Source organism: Phymastichus coffea, unplaced genomic scaffold (genome assembly GCF_024137745.1).
Source record: "Phymastichus coffea isolate CEN01 unplaced genomic scaffold, Cenicafe_Pcof_1.1 PCOF00063, whole genome shotgun sequence".
Classification (NCBI taxonomy): Eukaryota; Metazoa; Arthropoda; class Insecta; order Hymenoptera; family Eulophidae; genus Phymastichus; species Phymastichus coffea.
In genome coordinates this window covers 287,007-310,545 of record NW_026706874.1, presented here as the reverse complement: position 1 = coordinate 310,545, position 23,539 = coordinate 287,007, and the positions used below count along the sequence as shown (strand labels likewise).

General features: G+C 45.0%; 3 protein-coding genes across 3 annotated transcripts; 2 read left to right on the top strand and 1 right to left on the bottom strand.

The window, feature by feature from the left end:
- Window positions 1-1,195: 1,195 nt before the first annotated feature.
- LOC131667086 (mucin-2-like) lies at window positions 1,196-15,530 on the top strand. The gene is made up of 4 exons (XM_058940286.1): window positions 1,196-1,447; window positions 9,067-9,150; window positions 10,091-14,028; window positions 14,241-15,530. The coding sequence occupies exons 2-4, from the start codon at window positions 9,093-9,095 to the stop codon at window positions 14,538-14,540; spliced, it is 4,296 nt and encodes a 1,431-aa protein (XP_058796269.1). The 5' UTR covers window positions 1,196-1,447; window positions 9,067-9,092; the 3' UTR covers window positions 14,541-15,530.
- Window positions 15,531-16,256: 726 nt separating this feature from the next.
- Window positions 16,257-20,870, top strand: LOC131667083 (neutral alpha-glucosidase AB). Its single transcript, XM_058940279.1, has 10 exons — window positions 16,257-16,321; window positions 16,903-17,001; window positions 17,185-17,595; window positions 17,665-18,000; window positions 18,073-18,322; window positions 18,405-18,782; window positions 18,862-19,298; window positions 19,374-19,718; window positions 19,796-20,193; window positions 20,273-20,870. Exons 1-10 carry the CDS (start codon window positions 16,305-16,307, stop codon window positions 20,383-20,385), a joined length of 2,784 nt encoding a protein of 927 aa, XP_058796262.1. The 5' UTR covers window positions 16,257-16,304; the 3' UTR covers window positions 20,386-20,870.
- A 174-nt stretch (window positions 20,871-21,044) lies between these two features.
- On the bottom strand, window positions 21,045-23,411 carry LOC131667085 (Golgi pH regulator). Its single transcript, XM_058940285.1, has 8 exons — window positions 23,228-23,411; window positions 22,794-22,957; window positions 22,619-22,725; window positions 22,132-22,545; window positions 21,885-22,066; window positions 21,630-21,815; window positions 21,494-21,559; window positions 21,045-21,422 (listed from the first exon to the last, which is right to left on the bottom strand). Exons 1-8 carry the CDS (start codon window positions 23,267-23,269, stop codon window positions 21,225-21,227), a joined length of 1,359 nt encoding a protein of 452 aa, XP_058796268.1. The 5' UTR covers window positions 23,270-23,411; the 3' UTR covers window positions 21,045-21,224.
- Between the last annotated feature and the right edge of the window lie 128 nt (window positions 23,412-23,539).

The following is a 23,539-nucleotide window of genomic DNA, read 5'->3' as shown; positions in this document are numbered from 1 at the left end:
ATCTACAATATTGAAAAGGAAAGGACAAGCGGATCGCGCTGATTCAGTCGACGCGGTGGCGGTCATCTCGCGGATGGATCGCACCTGGTTAGAGACGGTTCGATCGCGCGCCGCGTCCTCTCTCCTTTTTTCGTTCGAGCGCGCGCGTCGAAATAAGCGCGATCCGTCTTCGCCGGATGGCGCTATAATAAATTCCGAGCAATGATTCGCGCGAGATAAAAATCGCACGCGTGTACGACTTTCGCGCGGCTCGGGCCGCGCGCGCTCGCGACGTCCTTACGATTTGGCGCGCGCAAGGCGATGCACCTGGATCGCGGCTTTTTCTCTTTTTTTTGCGCTTCTTTTTCTGCTCGCTCTCCACATGAAAATTCATAAAACAATTAATAAGGAACGTGCTGCGTATGGTACTTCCCTCGTACCCGAGGGGGGCGACGGGAGGGGAAACAATGACGAAACTGATGAGTGTACGCGAGTGTCGCAACAGAGTCGCGCAAAGCGCCGCATTCTCATCGCATCGATATCCCCCCTCCCCCTCCTCGTTTTTTTTTTCATCTCGCTCCATCCGTCCCTCATCGCGGAAAAATTTGGCGTCATGCGCGCGCCGACGACGACGACATTCTTGCACGCTGCGCGCGCGGCACCTTCCCGAGGAAAATCGCTGGACGATGATGGTTCCGCGGGATTTCCTTTTGCCGCGGAGCGCGCAAGCTCGACAGCGAACAGGAGAATGAAAAAAAATAGGCGCCGAGCGGACGCTCGGCGAAAGCTTGTCGACCCGTGACTCAAGCGTCGATGGCGTTAGTCCGGAAGAGACGCGCATCCCCGTCATAATCCAATTGCGCTCGGCATGCGAAGCAGCGCGCGAGCCGGTAATTCTGGGTCAAGGAAAGAGAGTTATGCAAAAGTTGCTCGTGTCGCGGCCGATAAGCCGTCGCCGGCGCCGCCGAGCTTTTCCCGAGCTCGCGCGGTCGGCGCGTTCCTCGGAGGAGCATCCCCTGAGCCGCGCGCACCTGCACGCCCGGCCACGTCCAAGCAGGAGGCCTCGGCGCTACAGGCGATTTCGCCTCCCTCCCCCACCATCGCGCGCGCGCGCCTCGCGCAGCCAAGAGCGAAGAAGCGCCGCGCGGAGAGTCTTTATAAGTGGGAGCCATCCGCGTCCTCGGGACTTACTCCCTCGCGAGGGAAAGACGGAGAGCAAGCGACTCGCGCAAATAGTGCGCGGATCTTCGCGGCTCCTGCCTCGCGCGCGCTTCTTCGTCCTCGGGCTCTTCTCGTTCTCTCGTCTTTTTTCTTCTTTCTCTCCGGCCACGGAGGATTATGACGAGGCGGGCGCAGTGAAACGACTTTCGTTTTTGTTTTCTTCTTATTATTATTTCTTTTGACTGTGACACCGCCATTATTTTCGACAAGCTGCTTGCAAGCTCCGCGGGATTGCTTTACGACGAGGGTAAGTCGCTTGATTTATTATTTTCAACGGCTCGCTTCTTTTTACCATGGCTCCATAGCCGGCGAGAATGTTGTTTTTTACGGTGCTGAGTCGGCGACGGATTGGTTATTTCTATCGTCAAAAAATACATTAGATTGTCAAAGTATTTGCTTCAGTCTCGGGGGTTTCTTTAAATTTTTATTCGACTTGTTTAGAAATTGGATTTGTAATTTGACCGAAGCTCAACAATCATTCAGTGGTCATGGAGAGGGGTGATTTTTAACAATTATTTTTTGAAATATGCATTCTACAAAAAAATTGCTTAAAAAGCTAATTGTTGACGTTAGTGGTATAAAGTCTGCTTTGTGTGCACAGAATCTATAAATATGTTTAAATAGAACAATAGTCATTTCTAACGTTAATTGTACATTAAAAAATAATGTTGATACTATCATATTTTCATCGCTAAAAAATTAAGGCAACTCAAAATGTCATCAAACTCACAAGTATATACTTAGAAATGCCGTGAGTTAACAATATTATCCTATTCGTATATACACAGTCTCGTAAGAGTCTTAAGATTCACCTTTAGTATGAGTGATTGACGCGTAACCGAAAGACGCTTCGAGCAAACTTAAGAGCCTTTTCTTTTACGTACGGCTAACATTTTATTTTCGTATTCTAAACATCATCAGTGATTGTATTCTTACTAGGTTTCTTGATTAAAAAATAGACGGTGATGGAACTGAAAATTCCTGCAAGTCAGATATAAGGATTAGATCAGACTTATTATCTCATTTCACGTTAGATAATCATTAATTGAATCGTTCGTGAAAAAGAAAGAAAAAAAGAGAACCGGTTTTATCGCTAAACGACTGTGTGTCAAATTAAGTAACACTCTCATTAAAGGTAGATAATCATCGGAAAAAAGAAACGAACATTTGATATAATGATTTTATCGCCACTAATAACGTAGAATTGTCCGTGGAGAAACACGACTTGGCAGCCTTCTACTTCTTAATTTCACGTTAGACGACGGAAAGGCGCGATCCGCGCGGCGACCGCACGTATAAATCAGCGCACGAGTGGTATCGGTAAAACTAAACGTGAGATCGTCGAAGCGCCTATTCTTGCTCTGGCGTGCACACACATACACACGGCCGGAGATTTAGAAGACCCGAGGCGGGAAAAAGCTCGCTTTTGGCTCCGAGCGGCAAAAACCGCCGACGGAAAAGAAAAAGGCAGCGCCGAGCAATCGCGCCCTTGAAAATCCTCTCTCGCAAAAACCACAATTGGATCTCCTACGTGCACGCGGGAGCTCGGGGAGGCTCATTCTCATGCGCGCACCGATTCCGTCTGCCGCCGGTTTTTTTTTTACCGCTTCTTTTTTATTTTTTTTTCCTTCGACGCCCGCGATAATTTTCGCGACGGAGCTCGAATGAGTAAACGATCGGTCGCGAGCGATTTAAATGAACGTTACACGCCCTGGCAAAGCCTTGCGTTCGGCATATATATACACTCGCGGCACGCGGCGTTCCTCCGTTCCGCGAGACGCCTCAGCCCCCGCGTCGGCGAATCCCGCGTTGCAAGATCGAACGCGCGCGCGATCGAATCGCAATCGACTGGCGTGGAATCGGTAGAGGGAGAGAGAGACAGCCGAACGCGCTGTGATGTCCGCAGGTCGTTTAGCATCGATTTGAATGTGGATTTGGGTGGCTCGCATTCCTCGTCGGCCAGTCACGGCCTCTAAATTCGGGTCGCGCCGACCAACGGCACACACTCGGCTGCGTTTTCTCACCGCGGACAGGTGAGTTGTGTTCCGCGCGAGCGCGCATCTGGAGCAAAAATCGGCGCAACAAGAGCCCCGCGCGTCTTTGTCCGGCCGATGTTTATGATGGCGCAGAATGCGTTCCTCGTGCGTGGCTTCTCCGATACATACTCGCTCGCTCTCTCGCTCTCTCCCTCTCTCGCGGGGCACGAAGCAGCGCTTTTCGAGGGGAAAAGGGATCGCGCGACGTATGGCAATCGGCACAGTTCCCGCGGCGGACGACGAGTCACGCGCGCGTATCGATCGATATTCGCGAATAAGAAGGAGAGAGAGAAAAAAAATGGAAAAACTCGGTCACGCGCGCCTCGCTCGTCTCGAAGGCTGGCGCGTCCTCTACGCATTTCTCCCGCGCGTGGAAACGAACCTCGTCATAAAAAGAGAGAGAGAGAGAGAGAGAAAAAAGACGGGCAGATCAATTATCCTTTCAGCGCCGCGGAGAAATTGAATTCGTCCTTGAGGACGCGATCGCGCTCGCGCGTAACGATCGCCGCGGCAATTTTCGTCTTACGTAAAGACCGATTCCTCCGATTGCAAAGCGTAACTTATCCGCACGAGATGCAATTTGCCGTACGCGTACATGCTCTCCGAGAGAGAGAGAGAGTCTAATTGAAACGTACGCCCCGACAAATTTGCGCGAGCCGCTGGATACGTTCAGGAGGGGAGAAGACTCTCTCTTGGATATTACACTGCAACCTTGCAACGTTGCAAGGCCGTCCCTCCTCCTCCTTCGGTCCCTTTTTTCGCTTTCATCGGCTCGTCCTATTCCGTGGCTCGGTGCCGCGCTATTTATAGAAACTGGTCTTTCGCGAGTGTCGCTGCGGCCGCGGGCTGACGGGTCGCGACTGGGGGCGGCGCTCATTTTTCTGCCACGGCGATCGACGGGGCCGGGCGAAAAAGCGCGCGCCTGCGCCAACGCGATAACCGAGCGGTAATTGATCCGTTCGGCTCGTTCGTTACGGCGATCGCTCTCGAGGGTGGGCCCCTTGTCCCGGGCCTGTCGCCGACCTTTTCTCCGCGAATCCAAATCCACTTTCCGCAAATTGAAAGGCTTTACTGCCCCGCTGGCGCAATAAAATTCGCGGAAAAAGAAAGAGCGCCGAAGTAATGAGTTTTAAGAACCTTTACGAGCGACCTTGCGTACCGCGTCAATTTTTTGCTCTCTCGGGCTGATATAAATCAAACGGACGCGTCCGAGGGAAATACGAGCTCGTTAACCAAATTGATAATGATTATCAGCGCTGGACGCGTTGTAAATAAACTTTCGTTGACGGCCGAGCGACAGCTGTTTATACGAAAGAAAAAATGCGTCCGAATGTTAATCTTTCTTGCGTTTATAAAAGTCAAAGAGAGAAATATCGCGCGCGTGTTTTCTTATCTCGCTGTTGTTCTTCTTATCTTTTTGCCGTGGATGCGGCGTCGTTAAGCTCGAAGGGCCGGCCTCGAGTCATCCGAAAGGAGCCCACGGCCGAGGTCCGCGAGCGGAGCTTGCGCGTGGCGCTCTCCTTCGAAAACACATCGACTCGGCAGTCCGCGTCCGTCGTCGGGAAAACCGCGAGAGAGGCCGCCGTCGGATGTTTGCGCTGCACTCGAGAATAGACCGCGCCGCGAGTCGTGCAGGCGCGCGCTGCCGGTAAAAAGAAAAGGGCAGAGCCAAGGCAAACATCGCGAGCCCGAGAGATGTACCGTAAGAAAGCGTCGCCGTCGAATCGCTTTTTCCGCCGGCCCGCGGATAAATAATTCCAGGGCGCGGTCGCTGAACCGGCGCGCCGCCAAGGGCAGCTGTTGCTTTCCTTCCGCGGCCCTAGACGCCTTCTTACGGCGACGCGCTATAAATATCGATGGCGGCGGCGACGGCGCGCGTCATCGGCATAAATTAGCGCTCTCCTAATTGCGCGCGGCTATTTATAACGATGCCCCGCGGGCTCGCGCGACGGCAAATTATGATTGATATCGCGCGATTAATCCGAGGCAGCGGAGATATCAGCTGGCCGGCGTCGAGCCCGTTTGCTCTGCGCCCGAGCGGCCTCGCCTGCCGCCGATCCACGCGAGCGGCAAAAGCCGGGGAAAAGTGGCCTTCTCGGAAAAGTGCTCCCGCGGGCCGAGGTCGCCGGCTTTTTGCTCCGGGGATGATTCGAGCCCGCGCGCGGCCCTCCCCTCCCGGCCGCCCGGCGACCGCCACCTAATGACAGAGCGCGCGGGGCTGCGATTTATCGGCGCCGAAGCGCGCGATTTTGACGATGCTATCTGGCCGAGCATCCTCGGCGCGAGGGCCGCGGCCGCGGAGTTAAACAACAGCGAGTCGCGCTCGACTTAATCGGCGGCCATTAAACGGATGCTGCTTCTGCCTGGCACGAGGGTACGAGAGTCCGCGATAAGCGATCGCGTGCTAATAGGTTCGATGCCGCTCAGTGGCTCTCAAGCTCCTCGAGCTCGCGACGCTCGATCGGCCGCCGCGAGCCGGCTTCGCTGCTATTCAGATCTCACGTGCACGTGCGCGCGCGCGCGCGCGCGCGTAAGGGCACGCGAGCGCAGCGTCGGCCGCTAAAGTGTGTCAGCGCGGCGCGCAGCGAGCTCCCACGTCACTCGCACCGCGAACGGAATGGGACCCGCGGCTGGAAATTTCAACGCTCGAGCGGTCGTCTCTCTCTCTCTCTCTCTTTTTCGCGAAAAGTATTTGCATGGGACGCGGAGAGCGAGTCGCGATGAATTACCGCGAGACGGTTCGCCTTGACGCACGACAGTGAACTTTCGTGCGCCTCTCGCCCGAGCGTTATGTCACTCACGAAAGTTATGTCGTTGAACTCGCGAAAAAAAAAAGAAAAAAAAAAAAACAAAAAACGCGGCTGACAAGAGTGGGAGAGAGAAAGACCGATTGAGATTTTTTCTTTTCGCCACGCAAATCCACAATTGCCGGAGAGTTTGCATTCCGCGATGGACACGTGTTCCACTCCGTCGATTGAATACAGTCACGTTATAATTAGCACACCTGCGTGCGCGACGTCGACTCACGTTCAGATTATCCGCGTGCATATACATAATCGACTCTCTCTTCGTTTATATTTACTGAATAATGGATTATTATCAAGCTGGATGTGTGATGGATATGTCTACGGAAATAATTCTTTACGCATACAAATCTTTTTAATAACAACTGAATCATCTTCGCAGTCAGTCATAATTATTATTATGGTGTTTCTCCTTCGCGAGTTTTTCTTTTTTCTAATTTATATGACACATTGCCTTCAATCTTCTCGACCTTCCCCCCTCTCTCTTCGATTTTATCGCCGCGAAATGTTTTCAATTATTCATCGGGTATGTAGCTACTAAATTTCCATTAGCTTCTTGACAAGTTGTGCGTCTTTGCGCTCGAATCCCAAGCCGAAAAGAGAGAAAAGCAGAGCAGCGATCGTAGCAGTAAATCTCAGTCGCCACCTTTTTCCCTTCAACCCTTTTCGGAATACATAATACATCTCTCTCCCTTGTTCGTCGTCGCCGTGTCGCCGCCGACTTGGAAGTTAATTTTCCGATTTTAAACGAGGCTCTTTTCCCCGAGTGATCGACTAGCGAGGTCGCGCAGAAAAAAAAAAGAAATAATAAAAATGAGACCAAACAGAACCGCCGCCGCGTCGCGGTGGTAACCTATCGCCACTTCGCATCTGCTCGCGACTCCATTGATTTTTCGCAATAAATCGCGTCTCCGTGCGTCGGAGGCACTGCCCTTGGACGAGCCGCGACGTTATGTCACGGCCAAGCAGCGTTCTTTCTCTCTCTCTCTCTCTCTCTCTCTCTCCGCGAATTATGTCACACGTGTGCGCGCGCGCGCGGGGGGGCTGAGAGCAGAGCAGCGGATGCCCCAAGCAACGACGAAAATAATTGGCCGGTGTTGCAGGAAGCGGAGGAGATAGCGAGGCAACCTTGTCGTGCGCGCCGCGGAGCCAAGAATGCCATATCCAAGCGGACGATCTTCGTGTGCCGGGTGCAGGCCGACGATGTTTTCCGGGCGCGCGCGCACCCGATTGGATTTTATCCGCCTTTTCCCACCTGAGCAGCTTCCATTGGCCTCTGCGCGGATGCGCTTTATCGATCCCCTTATCGCACGCTCTCCCTCGTTTTTCCTTCTCTCTCTCTCTCTCTCTCTCTTTGTTCGTTTTATCTTGCTTTTCTCCCACACCGCGCTCGGCGCCCTCAATTTGTATTCGGCGCGGGGCGTCCGAATTTGGGCAAGTGCGACGATTCCGGCGCCACGCGTCGGCCCGACCGGACGCATTGTATTCCGCGGTGCGTTACGCAAGCGATCAACTATGCAACGAGTCGATATTACGAACAATGAAAACGGGAAGCGCGCGCGTAGCGGCCCTCGACTCTGCCGCGCTCGCGCTGGTTTTGCGGCTACGTCTTTCGCGCGCGGCACGGATCGATTCGTTGCGGAGGCGCAACACCACCCGGCCGATCGAATTTGCGCGCGATCGCGGTCGGTCGACTCGCTCGCCCGCGCTCGCGACGGGATGTAACATGACAAGTGGACAGAGCGCGCGAGAGAGATTCCGGTTTGCGCGACACCGCCGTGAGTCACGGACATAAATTGCGAGCAGCCTAGGTACGCCGACAAGTGCTCTCAACGCCATTTGGCACTGAACCTGCCGTGGCTCGCTTTGCGTATACGCGGCCGTTGCCCAAATTATATCATCGCGCGGTATTCAATCTAGATGTCGTTGAACCTCCGTTTCACGGATCGCCGCGTTCTAGTTTCGTTGAAAAAAAAAAAAATTTTGTGCCTCGCACATACAACGAAAAGTAATTCAAATGAGTACCTCGTCTCGCGGCTCACCGACACTTCAAAGCGCGAGAAGTCGAGCGTCGGCGCGTCGATAATGGGACTCGGAAGTCGCGCGATAACGAGAAAGCTCTTTCCGACTGACCCTATCGACCCAGATGCGCGGGACCGTTTAATTAACCGCGCGAACGCGCGATAACCACAGGCGGCGTGCACGCGCAGCTTCATGCATAAATGCAAATCCGTTGACACTGATAGGTCTTTATGATTTAATGAGTCACGAGAGAGAGAGAGAGAGAGAGAGAGAGAGAAGGCTGTTAATGAAGATGGATCGCAGCAGTCTCTGAAGACGTTATGTGCTTGTGCCTTTAATTCGACGTACTTGAAACACTTGCGGATAACGACCTGCTTATGCGAGCATGCTCTTGCGCAACGATTACCGGTTATTAAGATGCTTTTCTACGATTAATCAATCATCCTTCCGAAGAGTAATTCACAGTGAAAATCAGGTTGAAAGTGTTATGTTTTGCGCCGTTGCGATTTATTTATTATTCGCACTTGAGAAGCTAAAAATACGTAAATGCCTATGCTGTAAACATCAACTATATGGAAATTACAATGAGCAAATTGTTCTTGGAAAGGAGATTTGTTTCTCTCCACACTCTCTCTCTCTCTCTTTCTATGGAAAGTGGAATAGCTACGGGTCGCGCTTCATTTACAGGTTCAATTTTCATTCAGATAGAAGCGTATGTAATTGCCAGCTATTCATACTCAACTCGTTGCCATTTTAAAAAGCACTACTGCAAAAGAAGAGTGCCATTAAAAAGTAAAATACTGCACCAAGGCGCTCGCGAGGATAAAAAAAAGCGTGTCACTCGGCAAGAATGCTCTTATTTACCAGCTCGCGACCTCATTTCTCCGATCATCCCCCAATTGATCAACAGTAGCGCCAGCGATAACCTATCCGCTAATCTTCCGTCGCGTTTTATCCATTTTTTCCGGGCGCTTCGTGTAAACCATGCAACTTGAATTTTGCAGGAGTGACAAACCTGGCAACCACCACCATGCACCTGCCTATCGTACTCGGTGCGCTACTACTGCTACTGGGCACAGTCGAGAGTGGTAAGTCGTTTTCTTTTCCCCCCGATCGCGAGTGTCTCAATTTCAATACAATTTGTTGCGGCGATTCCCATGGGAAAAAAGAAAGCAACATCGAGAAAGAAAGATCGATCGGCAATTAAATATCGACCCTTTACAGCTGTGATGTGTAATTAAAATTCAGTGCAACACATATATAGGCATAGTTTCGAACAAAACACATCGGCGCAAATGAAACCTAGGCGCTCTCTCTCTCTCTCTCTCTCTCTCTCTCTCTCTCTCTCTCTCTCTCTCCTTCTGTCGCCAATTACGGTAGGCGTTCGCTATGCTAGTAGTAGTAGCTTTTCTCTCTCACTCGGGTTGTCGTCAAACAGGTTTGCCCTTTTTATGGGCCTTTCTCGCTCGCCCCACGCGCGCTGTCGAGTATAAAGGGAAAAACGAGCAAAAGCCTCATTGCGGATGGCAGGCCTCGGTAAGATAACGCGTCGCTCGCTGGAATTCTCTCTCTTTCTCTTACTCTCTCTCTCTCTCTCAGTCGATATCCCCTTCTCTCGCGCGAGCCGCGCGTGTACGGGAGGCTCGACCTACGCGATTATACGATTGCGATTGCCTTGCAGCTTCTTCTTCTTCTCCTTCTTCGTCATTCGTGTCGACGTCGTTTTCCTCGTTTTCTTTTCTTTTTGTCAGCCGTCTGTTTTCCAAAGAGGCGTTTCAGCACGTATACTTGTTTTGACCGCTTAGGCGCGCGACGCGCCGCTCGTCATTCACCGCGCGCCGAGACACCGATCTATCATTATCGTGCTCACGCGCTGCTTAATCACATAGCCGCTGGCGATTTTCGCCGAACGCGCCAAACGAGTCTATCGAACGGAGAGAGATGATTGATGATGCGCGCGGGCATGTTAGGTTTATTAAACGCCCAGTCGCACGCGAAAAATAAAACGAAAAACAAATGTTATTGCAGGCTTCTACGACTACGATAACGAAGTTTACGACTACTACAGAGGCGAGAGTAGTAATGACATTGCCCAAAGCAACGTGCACACATATCAGTGTCAAAAGGAGGGTTTCCATGAGGATCCTAACGACTGTCGAGCTTTCTACAGATGCGTCGATTATGGGAACGGAGCTCCGTTAACACCATTTAAATTCGAGTGTGGTCCCGGCACAGTGTTCTCCAAAGCTCGAGGAAATGTGTGCGTGCGACCCGTCGACAGCGGCAGGCAAGAATGCTGTGAACCTGGTAACGAAATCGATGGCAATGAGCCAGACTACGGCGATGGTTGGAATCAAGCTGGTCAGCAACCGCAAAATCCGGGATACCCACCGCAAAGGCCGGAACAGCCGGAATATCCGCAAACCCAAAGGCCACAACAGCCGGAGTATCCACAAACCCAAAGGCCGCAGACACCAAGTTATCCTACTTCTAGACCTCAAAAGCCGAGTTACCTTCCCCCGGAAACTCAAAGGCCTACGTATCCTACGACTCAACAAACACAGAGACCTACGTATCCTTCGACTCAACAAACACAGAGACCCAGTTATCCTACGATACCACAACAAACACAGAGACCCACGTATCCTCCGACTCAACAAACACAAAAGCCTAGCTATCCTCCGCAAACGCAGCGGCCAACGTATCCACCACAAACTCAGAGCCCGAATTATCCATCAACGCAAAGACCACAGCCGCCTGATTATCCTTCATCTCAAAGACCCGAGCAGCCTGGTTATCCTACTCAGCGGCCTGAGCAACCTGGTTATCCTTCAACGCAACAGCCTGGTGATAACGAATGTACTCCTGCCCCTGGTGCATCTGGAGGCTGTGGGAATTCGCCAGGTTGCTCGCAAGAAGGCTTCTTCCCCAACCCTGAAGATTGCCATAAATTCTACCGTTGCGTCAACGAAGAAACGCACTTACAAAGGCACGATTTCACTTGTGGTTCGGGGACTGCTTGGGATCAAGATCTCCAAACATGTAATCACGAGCATGAGGTTGCAAGTTGTGGTGGTGTTTCTGGAAGTGGAGGTTCTCAAGAACCTGGTCCTGGTCATCCAAACTCACCAAGACCACCATCTAGTCAATCTACCCAACAACCTGGGCATTATCCTTCGTCATCACGACCCACAGAACCACCATACCCATATCCACCCTCACAGCAACCTACGCCATATCCGCCTTCACAAGGTACTCAAAGACCTGAGCAGCCCCAGTATCCCACACAGCCACCATCTTATCCTACGCAAGGTACTCAGAGACCTGAGCAGCCCCAATATCCCACGCAGCCCCCGTCTTATCCGACACAAAATACTCAGCAACCACAATACCCGACGCAACCTCCATCTTACCCCACTCAAAGACCAACACAGTATCCTACACAACCACCATCGTATCCTACACAACCGCCATATCCTTCTTCTGGAGGCACTCAAAGACCAGAGTATCCACAGTATCCTACACAGTCACCGTCTTATCCCACTCAAGGAACTCAAAGACCAACGCAGTATCCTACACAACCACCATCATACCCAACACAGTCATCTTCCTCGAGTACAAAAGGTCCAGAATACATCCCACCATCAAAACCTTCAACGAGCAGGCCATTTTATCCCGGTGGACCCACTGAAGCTCCAGGAACTGGTGGTCGACCATGTCCTCCAACTGGCTCACCGTCCGAATGTAAAGAAGAAGGATTCTTCCCAAATTCACAAGATTGCCATAAATTTTTTAGATGTGTCAACGAAGGAGACTCGTTTCGTAAATACGACTTTGAATGTGGCACTGGAACTGCTTGGGATCAGCAGCTACAAACGTGTAACTACGAAGATGCTGTTAGTTGTACAAGCTCTGAGCAGCCACCTGAAACCGGTGTATCTCCTGAAGGAAATCAACCAGGTTCAGGCACAGGACCAGAAGGTCAACAGTCAGGTGGACAGCAGCCGCCAGGTTCTGGTAATCAGCAGCAACCTGGTTCTACTCCTGGTACTTCTAGGCCACCAACTATTCAATCTAGTCAGTCATCTTCTTCGCGACCTTATCCTGGATCAACTCAAGCTACAGTCTCACCTTCGACGATGCAACCTTCTCAACAACATACAACAGAGTATCCTCAAAGTACTTTGAAGCCTAGTTACCCGTCTACGTTACAACCACAACGTCCATCGAGTCAGCCACCAAGTAGTTCTCAGGGTACTCAACAGCCGCCACAAACTATTCCTCCAAGTGAAGGACCATCAACTTCCAGACCAGGAGGTGGATATTTACCACCACAACAGCCCGATGGAAGCGGCTCACAACAACCTGGTGGCAATGGTTGGCAACAGCCCGGTGGTAACGGCTCGCCACAGCCACCGTCAATGAACGGAGGTTGTCAAGGCGAAGGTTTCTTCCCTAATCCAAACGACTGCCGTAAATTCATAAGATGCGTAAGCAATCCTCCAACTTACATCAAATACGACTTCGACTGTGGTCCAGGAACGGCTTGGGATCAAAACCTGCTTACTTGTAATTACATTCATTTAGTTGCCTCTTGTGATATGAATCAAAATGAAATAGAGCCAAATCAACCGCCATCATCTGGTGGTAATAATGGTTACCCAAGCGGACCCCCATCGGGATCAACGTTAGGACCACCTTCGAGCAGCACCCCAAGTGTCACACAGGCACCCGTAGAAGAGAATAAAACTGAACCATCTCAACAAATGACTACTTCAGGTCAGCCTAGCTCGGAAAGTTCAGGTTCAAGTTCCGAAAGCTCTTCGACACCATCATCCGGAAGTAGTTCATCTAGCACCGAAAGTGGATCTGCAGAAGGCAAACCAGATTGCAACCCACCGAAAAAAAATACTACAATTGTGTGCGACACTGCTGGATTCTATCCACATCCAACACGATGTGACAAATTTTACCGTTGCGTAGACAACGGTAAAGGATTTAACGTTTACTACTTTGACTGCCCACCTGGAACAATTTACGATCCATCCATAGATGTCTGTAACTATCCAGAATCTGTGTATCCTGCCAGAGATTGCGAAAACCCGCAAGGTGCTTTACCACCGTCAGCGTCACAAGCACCACCATCGCAACCACCTTCTTCCTCGACACAAAAAACTCCAAGTGGCGAAACTACGTCTCAACAACCTAGCGCAGAATCTTCGACTACACAGCCAGAAGGTACGACTGGTGGAAGCCCAGAAGTAACTACCCCAGAAGTAGAGGTAACTACTCCAGGAGCAGAGGGTACAACGCAAAGTTCAGAAGCGACAACAGCTAGCTCAGAAGAAACTACTCCCGAAGTAGAGGGAACAACGCCTATATCGGAAGGGACAACTACAGAATCCGAGGTAACTACTCCAGAATCAGAAGGAACGACACCAGGATCAGAAGGAACGACACCAGGATCAGAAGGAACGACCCCAGGATCAGAAGGAACGACACCAGGATTAGAAGGTACAACACAAAGTTCTGACTCGACAACTGCCGGAAGCTCCGAGGCGACGACCACTCCAGTACCAGAGGAGCAACAATCAACTACTAGCTCGAGTCAAGAAATGACCACGGCTATGACAGGTACAACAGAACCAGAAGAATCGACGACGCCGGGATCCAGTGAGAAACCACCATCCATCGACAATTGTCCATCATTAGCTAATTTGACGGACGAACAGATAGTCTTGGTCTGCCCAACAGGATTCAGAAGACATCCAAAACTGTGCAACTTGTTCTACCAATGCACAAGTTCCGGTATGGAAGTGAAAATACTTATGCTGCAGTGTCCCGATGGCACTATATTCGATCAGAAGGAGAACAAGTGTCTCGCTGAAGCTGACAGCAGCGAACCTTGCATGGGTACAATTGCTGGCAAAAGGACACGGCGTGTTGCCGGAGATCCACCTTCCGCGGTAAGATACATTCCTTGACTTTGTACTTATTAGATTTTGAGTTGAAAGTTAATGTTTCCCTTATTTGAACTATCTTTCGAAAAATTATATTCATTGCTCTCCTGCACAGATTTATTACTAGATTTTACTTAAAAAACGTACAGTCGAAAAATGTTGTTCGCTTTGCTCGAACTAAGTTTCTAGATATTATAGCGATTATTTTTTATGTTCAGATTGAGGTATCTGCGAAGCCATTGTGTCCGGATGAAGGACACTTCCCATACCGCAACGGCTGCAGTAACGTCTTCTACAAGTGTAAGCGCGACACACGCTCAGCCCTTCAGGGATACCTGTTTAAGTGTCCCAAGGACTTTGTTTATTGGTCGGTGTCAAGACGATGCGAACGCGCCTCGAGATTGCCAATGTGCACAAGCATGTCTGAGCAAGCAGAGTTCGAAAATGAGGCATGGGAGAACCGCTGGGAGATACCCGTTGAAGATCGTAACCTCTCCGCCAGATCGTTAATATTGTAATCTACGACTGAATTGGATTCTCGAGACCTTGAAACTTTTTCGGAGAATTGCTTTGTGTAAATACGAGAGATTGATGCTTAAATGGCTTTTTAAGGAGAACACGAAATTCAAGTGTTCGAGAGGAAAGTATTGAGTTTTTGGTACTGTTAGAGCGAGACGTTTTTCAGTTTAAAAATAAAATTTTTGCTGCTAATGAATAATATGCTTTAAAGTATTTTAACTATTCCGTTCTGTGAGTACTATAAGCTCGATTCAAAACTGCCTTTAAAAATTAAACTTGTCAATGAATAAAAAATCGTGGGAGAAAATGGTCTTATATAATAGGCAACGAACAAAAGTATCATACTGCCAGAGTAGTTAGCTTATACACAATTGAAACAATTGCAAAATTTTGCTGGGAAAACTAAATTTAAATTAGTTTTTCGATAAGCAAAAGAAAATCAAACAATTTCGCGTATGGAATCTCCGTTTGATTTTCTCAGTTTTTGGCCATAAAACGCGCGCATTGGTTCTCTCGGCAAATACCAAGCTCGCGTGATTAAAAAAACTCGTAGAAAATCGAACGCGACATTCGGGATTTGCAAGGGTTAAGGGACTTTGGTGCAATAAATATACTCGTCGATAATTTGCGAACGAAATATTTTATCTTATTTTTTTAATTCCGAAAAAATACGTAATAAAAGTTAACGATGAGGAAACAAAACAAATTTGTACGTGTATATAAATTGAATTAAGTATATAGTAGTCTAGCATCTATTGCATGCATTATATAAGATATAACAAAACAAAGAGCAACAAAAAAATACTATTTAATTTAATTTCAATCGTATGTTTGTCAGCGAATGCAGCAATCTGCAGCTCTATTATCTTTATATTATACTATAATAATTGTAATAAAATACTAAAACTCGAAAATATTAATTTTGTATTTACAAAATCGGTTAGCTTCTAACCGTCGATTTTTCTCTTGCTTTAATAATAACTTTAAGGATAGCAATTCATAATAATAATAATGATAATAATAATAATAATAATAATAATAATAATATAATTATGTAAGGTTATAATTAAGATAATAAAAAAGCCTGTTAGTGTCACAATATTTTGTACGTGATCTCGTCTATGCATTAATGATAACAATAAATGTGTACGTTGAGTAAAATGACTATTTAATCTTAATAGTAAAAATGCTTAATAGTAAAATTCAAGATAGAGAAGCAAATTTTTTTCTCCTAAACAAATTATTTTATCAAAACATTAACATTTTGATAATACTATTACTTACTTCAAGTTTCAACATTCATGAATGTTGATTGAATTTCTTTAAAGCTTGCAAGAGCATCAATCAGGATGATTATTATTTTTCCATTTTCGTAACTTTTACTCGCTACGATTTATCTCACTCTGCCACATTAACAACTTTTAAATGATCACGCTACTACTGATATTCACTTTGAAAGTCTTCAAATTACAAGGATTCACGTCAACACCACTTTTTGTTTATATAACGCGAGAATGGAAAAAGTTCTGTCAGAACTTGCGTTTGCTCAAACGTTTTGTACGAAAAATACTCACAATAATCTGTGGCTACAGTCTCCAAAAAATACAATCGCCGGTAAATATTATCTCCCCCGCCACCCGCTGATTTCCGGCGGCGCTCGTAATACGTTCCGCGTCAACGTCCGGGCGGTACTTCTCTGGCAAGTGGCAGCGGCGCCGTATGGTACGGCAGTCAGTTTAGTGGCAAAAGCTCGTCAGCGCAAGATGGCTTCGTCGCTGCAGTAAGTATATTTCTATTCAGTTTTCTACCATCCACATAATTAATCTCACGTGGTATTAACAAATTATTGGTTTCTAATATTGTCAGATAACAATTTGTTCATCTTCTCTTTCACATGCATATCTTAGTACACTATTATTTGAGATAGAAGTTTGAGGTTAAGACAGTGTGGCGCGGGCTTCTTTGGGGACTCCTACAGTTCCTTCATAGACTTTTTTTTCTGTTTATGACTGACGTGTCATGCGCCGGCAACGTGTCATTTTTCGTGTTTACGTTTTTACCTTCTTAAAACAATGAACATGTGTCTAGCATTTCGTTGTTTCCTCGAGCAGCAGTCTCATATTTTTCAATGCAATGGTTTGTTTACCGTAGTACATATATATATACAGCTATAATATCAGCGTCCGTTAGTTCACATTCACGTAATAATCCTTTTTTTTTTTGCCATTTGGACGTTATACTTGAAAAGTGCGTCTATGATAACCTTTATTATGACATTCTGATTGTCTGGTGACTACATAATTCTCTTAATTATGCAATTGACTGAGTAGGCATTATTATAACAATAACGTCGGTTTTCAGATTGGGTATTCTCGGTATCGGGATACTCCTTATTGCACTCATGGTTGATGGAGTGCCTAAAGAAAACTTTAAAACCTGTGAGCAGAGCAGTTTTTGCAGGTAACTATAATATATCTTATCTGAATTGTACCAGTATTTAAATTAATCTCCAGAGCCTTTATGATAAGATTGATTATTTAATATTAAAAACACTGATATTGATAATATTAAAGATACTGATGTTGACACTGAAAAATACTGATATTGATACATACTGATTATTGATTTTTTCTCTGTCCTCAGACGATGCCGTAAACAAGAAGCAGGAAAAACTCCTTACAAGCTTTTACCAGACACTATATCTCAAAATGAGTCTACCTTTCAAGTTGAACTATACAACAAAGACACTGGAATTTACTACAAAGTTGATCTCACAGCTTTGAAGAATGGTTTATTCAGGCTGTACATCAATGAAAAGAATCCAATCCATCCAAGATATGAAGTAGAATATGCTCTGCAATATCCTCCTCAGCTTACCAAACTAAATGTAGTTGAAAAGACAGCATCTCAGATTACTGTTGTCAATGGACCAAACAAGGCAGTTCTTCACATTGCTCCTTTCAAGATTGATCTGTATTCTGGTGACCACTTGGTTATTTCTGCCAATGCTCGTGGACTCATGAGATTTGAGCATTTACGTACTAAGCCAGAGCCGTAAGTATCACAGCTGCCTTACTTGCATACTCATTTGTCAAACACTGCTGACATGAATATTTTATTTAGAAAACCAGAACAGCCAGAAGGAGAAAATGCAGAAAAAGCAGAAGAACCAGTATCTGAATTCCCTGGTGATGGTGCAGAAAATGATCCAGGAGCATGGGAAGAAAACTTTAAGAGCCACCATGATGCTAAGCCCTTTGGACCTGAAGCTGTTGCTCTGGATTTCAGCTTCCCAGGAGCTGAACACGCATATGGTGTGCCAGAACATGCTGATTCCTTAGCTCTCAAATCTACTAAAAACTCTGAACCATACAGACTGTACAACTTAGATGTATTCGAATATGAAGTGAATGAAAGAATGTCGCTTTATGGTGCTGTTCCTGTTCTATATGCGCATGGGTAAGTTTGTTAAACATTAATGATCATGACTGTTAATATGTTACACTGATTTCAATCTGTTCTTTTCTGTAGAAAAGAAAGAACGTCTGGAATTTTCTGGCATAACGCAGCCGAGACTTGGATCGACATAGTTTCTAACTCAGATAACAACGTGGTCGAAAGTATCGTTAACTACGTGTCTGGTTCGGGTAAAAAGCCGCAAGTGGACGCTCACTTTATGTCTGAGTCCGGTGTCATTGACATCTTCTTTTTACTTGGACCTGAGCCCATGGACACTTTCAAACAATTCGCCACTCTCACCGGTACTGCTCACTTGCCTCCCGTAAGTATTCTACTCCGATAAACAAAATAACGGCCTTTATATTAAAAATTTTCATTACTTAGCGTGTTGTTTTATTCGATAGATTTTTTCACTTGCATACCATCAATCGAGATGGAACTATAACGACCAAGAAGACGTGCAGCAAATTGCTGACAGCTTTGATAAGTACGATATGCCACTGGACGTAATGTGGCTGGATATCGAGTATACCGACAGCAAAAAGTACTTCACCTGGGATAAAAGGAAATTTCCTAATCCATTAGAGATGGTGAAAAATCTTACGGATAAGGGTCGTAAACTCGTCGTTATTATCGATCCTCACATTAAACGTGATAGCGGTTACTTCTTACACAACGACGCTACGAGTAATGGCTACTATGTAAAACATCGAGATGGCAAAGATTACGAAGGATGGTGCTGGCCTGGTTCATCTTCTTATCTTGATTTCTTTTATCCTAAAGTTCGTCATTTACTTATACTAGAAATATTGAGCATTTATCGAGACTTAAAAGGTATAACAAAAAACTTTCGTTTTGTAGGTGAGAGAGTATTACATGGATCTGTACGATCTGAGTAAATTTGAGGGTACGACCAACGATGTGCACATCTGGAATGACATGAACGAGCCATCGGTGTTCAACGGTCCTGAAGTCACTATGCCAAAAGATCTGGTACACTTTGGTGGCTGGGAACATCGTGACGTGCATAACATCAACGGAATGGTTTACACAATGGCCACCTATGACGCACTGTTCAAGCGTTCCGGTGGCAGTCTAAGGCCTTTCATTCTTTCGAGATCGTTCTTCGCCGGGTCGCAGAGATTTGCTGCTGTGTGGACTGGTGATAACACTGCTGAGTGGGAGCATCTTGAAGTCTCTTATCCGATGTGTCTGTCGCTTGCTATCTCGGGTATATCATTCTGCGGTGCAGACGTTGGTGGATTCTTCAAGAATCCCGATTCAGAACTTTTTGTCAGGTAAACTTATAATATTTTATAACAACCAATTAGTTAAATTTTATTTAATTAATGGATGTTTTTATGGATTTCTAGGTGGTACCAAGCAGGAGCTTGGTTACCGTTCTTCCGTCAACATTCTCATATCGAGACGAAACGTCGCGAGCCGTGGACATTCAACGACGAAGTCGTGAATATTGTTCGCGAATCTCTACGTTTACGTTACTCTTACTTACCGCTTTGGTACACATTGTTCCGTGAGCACGAAGTCAACGGCACACCTGTGATACGGCCAATCTGGGCTCATTACCCCAGCGAGTCCGATGCTTTTGCTATTGACGACCAACTGTTACTGGGTGATTCTATTCTCGTTAAACCCGTGTTCAAGCCTTCTGTTGCCGAAGTCACGGTTTATTTCCCTGGTCAAGGCAAGGTTGCTTGGTAAGAGATAAAACATTAAGTTTAATATTAAACAATAAAATTTGTTAAAACGATTGATTTTTATTTAATCTTTCCAGGTATGACATTGACACAATGCAGAAGTACGGTGAGACAAGTAAATTAACAATGCCAGTAACGTTGCACAGGATTCCAGTATTCCAACGTGAAAGTACAATAGTTCCTCGTAAAATGCGTATTCGTCGTAGCACCGAGGCGATGAAAAACGATCCGTACACGTTAATCGTCATCGCTGACCAGCAGGGACAGGCTAAAGGCAATCTTTACATCGACGATGAGGCGAGCTTTGAATACAGACATAATAAGTATTTGGCGCTAAGATTCAAACTTGAAGGTAAAAAACTTACCTCGACACTCCAACAAAAGCTTGCTAGTTACGAAACTAAGAGTTGGCTCGAACGTGTTGATATTGTTAATCCACCTAAGGGTATAACCAAAGCTGTGTTGCATTCTAAAGGTTAGTTTGACTGTTATTTTATTTAACACATTTGTAGAATATACTTTAAGTAATAACTAAATCAATACTTCTTTTTTAGCTCTTGGCAAAGTAGACCTTGAAGCCAAATACAACCCTAATAACAACGTGTTAACAGTGCGCAAACCAGGTGTAAATATGGGAGAAGAATGGACAATCGACTTAGTTGCTTAAATAAAAGCTGTCTAAAGTAAAAGCACCACAGGCAAAAAAAGTTTTAAAAGACTTTGATACTCGAAACACATACATACACATACATCATCACTTACTCAAGAAAGAGAAGAGCATTTTAAAGTGAAAGAACGAAGCAACGTTTTATTTTATCTGTAATCCTCTAAAGTAACACATAGTGCTGCATAGAATCCTACTTAGAATATAAGATTTACGATCTAACGTGCAAGTAGCTCGATAGAGCTTGTAAATTAATCATTTATACAAGTAGTGCGAACAAAGCACAACGACGTTGGATTTTATATATTATGTCAATAGTGAGCTCACCGTCTTTGCATGTGTGTGCGATAGTGCATTTATTGTTTCCAGCTGGCAAGCTGCGATAAATATTTTTTTTATTGTCTTTGAGAATGATTAATACTTATACTATACATTAGTGGAGATATGGCAATACAATGTTTTGAAAAATTGTAATTAAGACATCGAAAATTAATGAAATATACATTTTACGTTGTATTACATTTGTACGTGTTTTCTTGCAGAGTAAATTCTCAACTAAATTACTTATCTTAAAGGATAAAACATAACACTTTAGTATAGTGTATTATTCTTTTAATTTTAATTGATTAATTTATGAATAGAGGGTGACAAAATTAATCAACCAAGTTTAAAAATCTTATTGCAAATATTTAATAAATTCATTTCAACATTATTTATAATTTTCACAAAACGGAAAGTTTATCTTGGATCACAACAGAAAGGCTGTGAAAAAGGTCGGATAGCTCGGAATGTATAAAAATATGATATATTCCAAACAGCATTTATAGAGAAACATTTGAGTGTTAGGCACGTTCCGTAGGCGCTTGTTTATGCGCGAGGTAGAGGAAACCGATAGATGAGAGCGCCGATACAAGAAATATTACGTCAAACCAGCGATGATAAAAATTAAATTGCAAGTCACCGAGTACTTTTTCTATTATTCGATACTCAGCTGGCATGTTCATTCGCATCAACAACACTGACGAAACAAAGTACATACCCTAAAAAATTTAATTTAATCTAAAATTTGGTTGACATTAGTCAAGAATAAATAAAAAGAATGTTATCTTACCATTATCTGAGCAAGAATAAGCACAATGATGTTTGACGATTTGCTGCTTGATATTGCATAGAAAAACTGCAATGAAATATTTCATATCAATAATACTTCATTCAAGATACTAAATTTTAAGAATTCTTAGCCAAACCTTTGTGAGAGTAAGCAGCAATCCTCTAATAGATGTCACGACAATGCAACCAACGAGGTAAAATGATATGTGTTGTGACCAAAATCCTATGTCTATATCAAAACCCATCCAATGTACGACTATCTCCATTCCTCTGGTCACTGGATCTTTTTTACCGACACGATCAAAAACTATATTTATTGTGGACTAAAACACAAGACGTTACATTAATTCACTACGACTTAACATTTACAGAAATAAAAATAAAGTACTTACAATAAAAATTTTCCACATACAGTATATAGAAAAGAAATATCCTAGGAAATTAAAATATTTTCCTTTCCATGTGGCAGACCATTCCAAACGCTCTCTTGCATTCTGTATATCATGAGCCTCTAAAAACAATTGTCGAGACAATTCTTCTAGTCCTGCTACTTCCTGTTGCAATTGCTTTATATCTGAAATTCCAAATGTTTTATACAATTGCTATGTATACACAATCAGTTGATAATCGTAATCTTACTTTCATGATTTCCTTTCATGCCAGCCAATGGAGTCAACATGTCCCATAATTTTGATCTGGCATCAGTCTGTATGCTTTGAACTACTCCTCTTTTAGCCAAAGCAATACGTTTTTTCTTGGCAATAATCATATCCATAGTCTGTAGCAATCTCTTTTCAATCATTTGGACATCAGCATAAGAAACAGGCCTCATAAAGTATGCCATAGACGAATATGGATAATTCACAGCACCAAAGCCTGACAGTAGTGCCATTACTGTTACCCCAATAACACCTATCCTACTGACTCCTTGCTCTATCGATAAGAGACCCTTTTTTGGACTGAGAATAGGAAATGGATCACCCAATTTCCAGAATAAATATAAATAGAAAAGGTATATCAACAATGTTAAAGGTCGTATGAGGTTCAGCCTTACTGCAATATAAAAAAATAAAATATGTTCAGATTTTGTCATTAAGTATGAAAATGTAATTTATGCACCATTTACCAAATGTAATATTGCTAATAATAAAGTAGGCAATGTAAAATGGTATTAAAACTATAACCATAAACAGTAACATATAGAGGCCAGCATTCCAGTGAAAATACCTAGAACTGTAAGAATAAAATAATAATGAAAATTTATTTCAAAATGAAAGTAAAAATGAAAATGTTGATCTTACCTAGACTCTAATACTCCAAGTATTTCAAAAATAATTAGTTCAAACATGGTGCATGATAATGCAAAGGTGGTAGAGAAAATGAGCTGTACCAGTCTATGGTGCACCTCATAGTCTCGAAATAGTTGTTTCACAAAAAATACCCATCCACCCAAGAAGAAGAATAGCTGAAAAAATGCAAGTATTGTTAATACCAATCTGAAAAAAAATCAACAATTAATAACAATCAATTGTCTATGTAATAGAACATGTTACTACAAGTTTCTCGTATAATCATAAAAATAGAAAAATTTTCCAAACATTTTTAGCAGCTATTTAAACGATAAGAAACAATATATTCTAGTTAAAAATACTATTACTACTACAAAAACAAAATTTTCTTCCCATATTTTATAGGTTAGCCGCAACAAAAGAAAGCAATTCTCAAAACATCTAACCTGGGTAACGAGGATGATGATAGTGTCCTCGATGAAACCCATTGTACTTCATTTAATATTCACACATCGAAATACGTCTCATTTTTCAAATGTAATTGCCCGGTGGCGGACGACAAATTGTCATTGTTGGCTAAAGTCATAACGACAATCGCATTCGTAGATTTCCACGCACAAGCCGCAACTGTCGTGTTCGTCTCGTTGGCAGCGCGAGCGCATGGTTGATATTTTGAATATTCGAACTGAACGACGCGCGAAATCACACAACACACGCGCACATCACATACCTAACATACCTATACATATGCCCATATG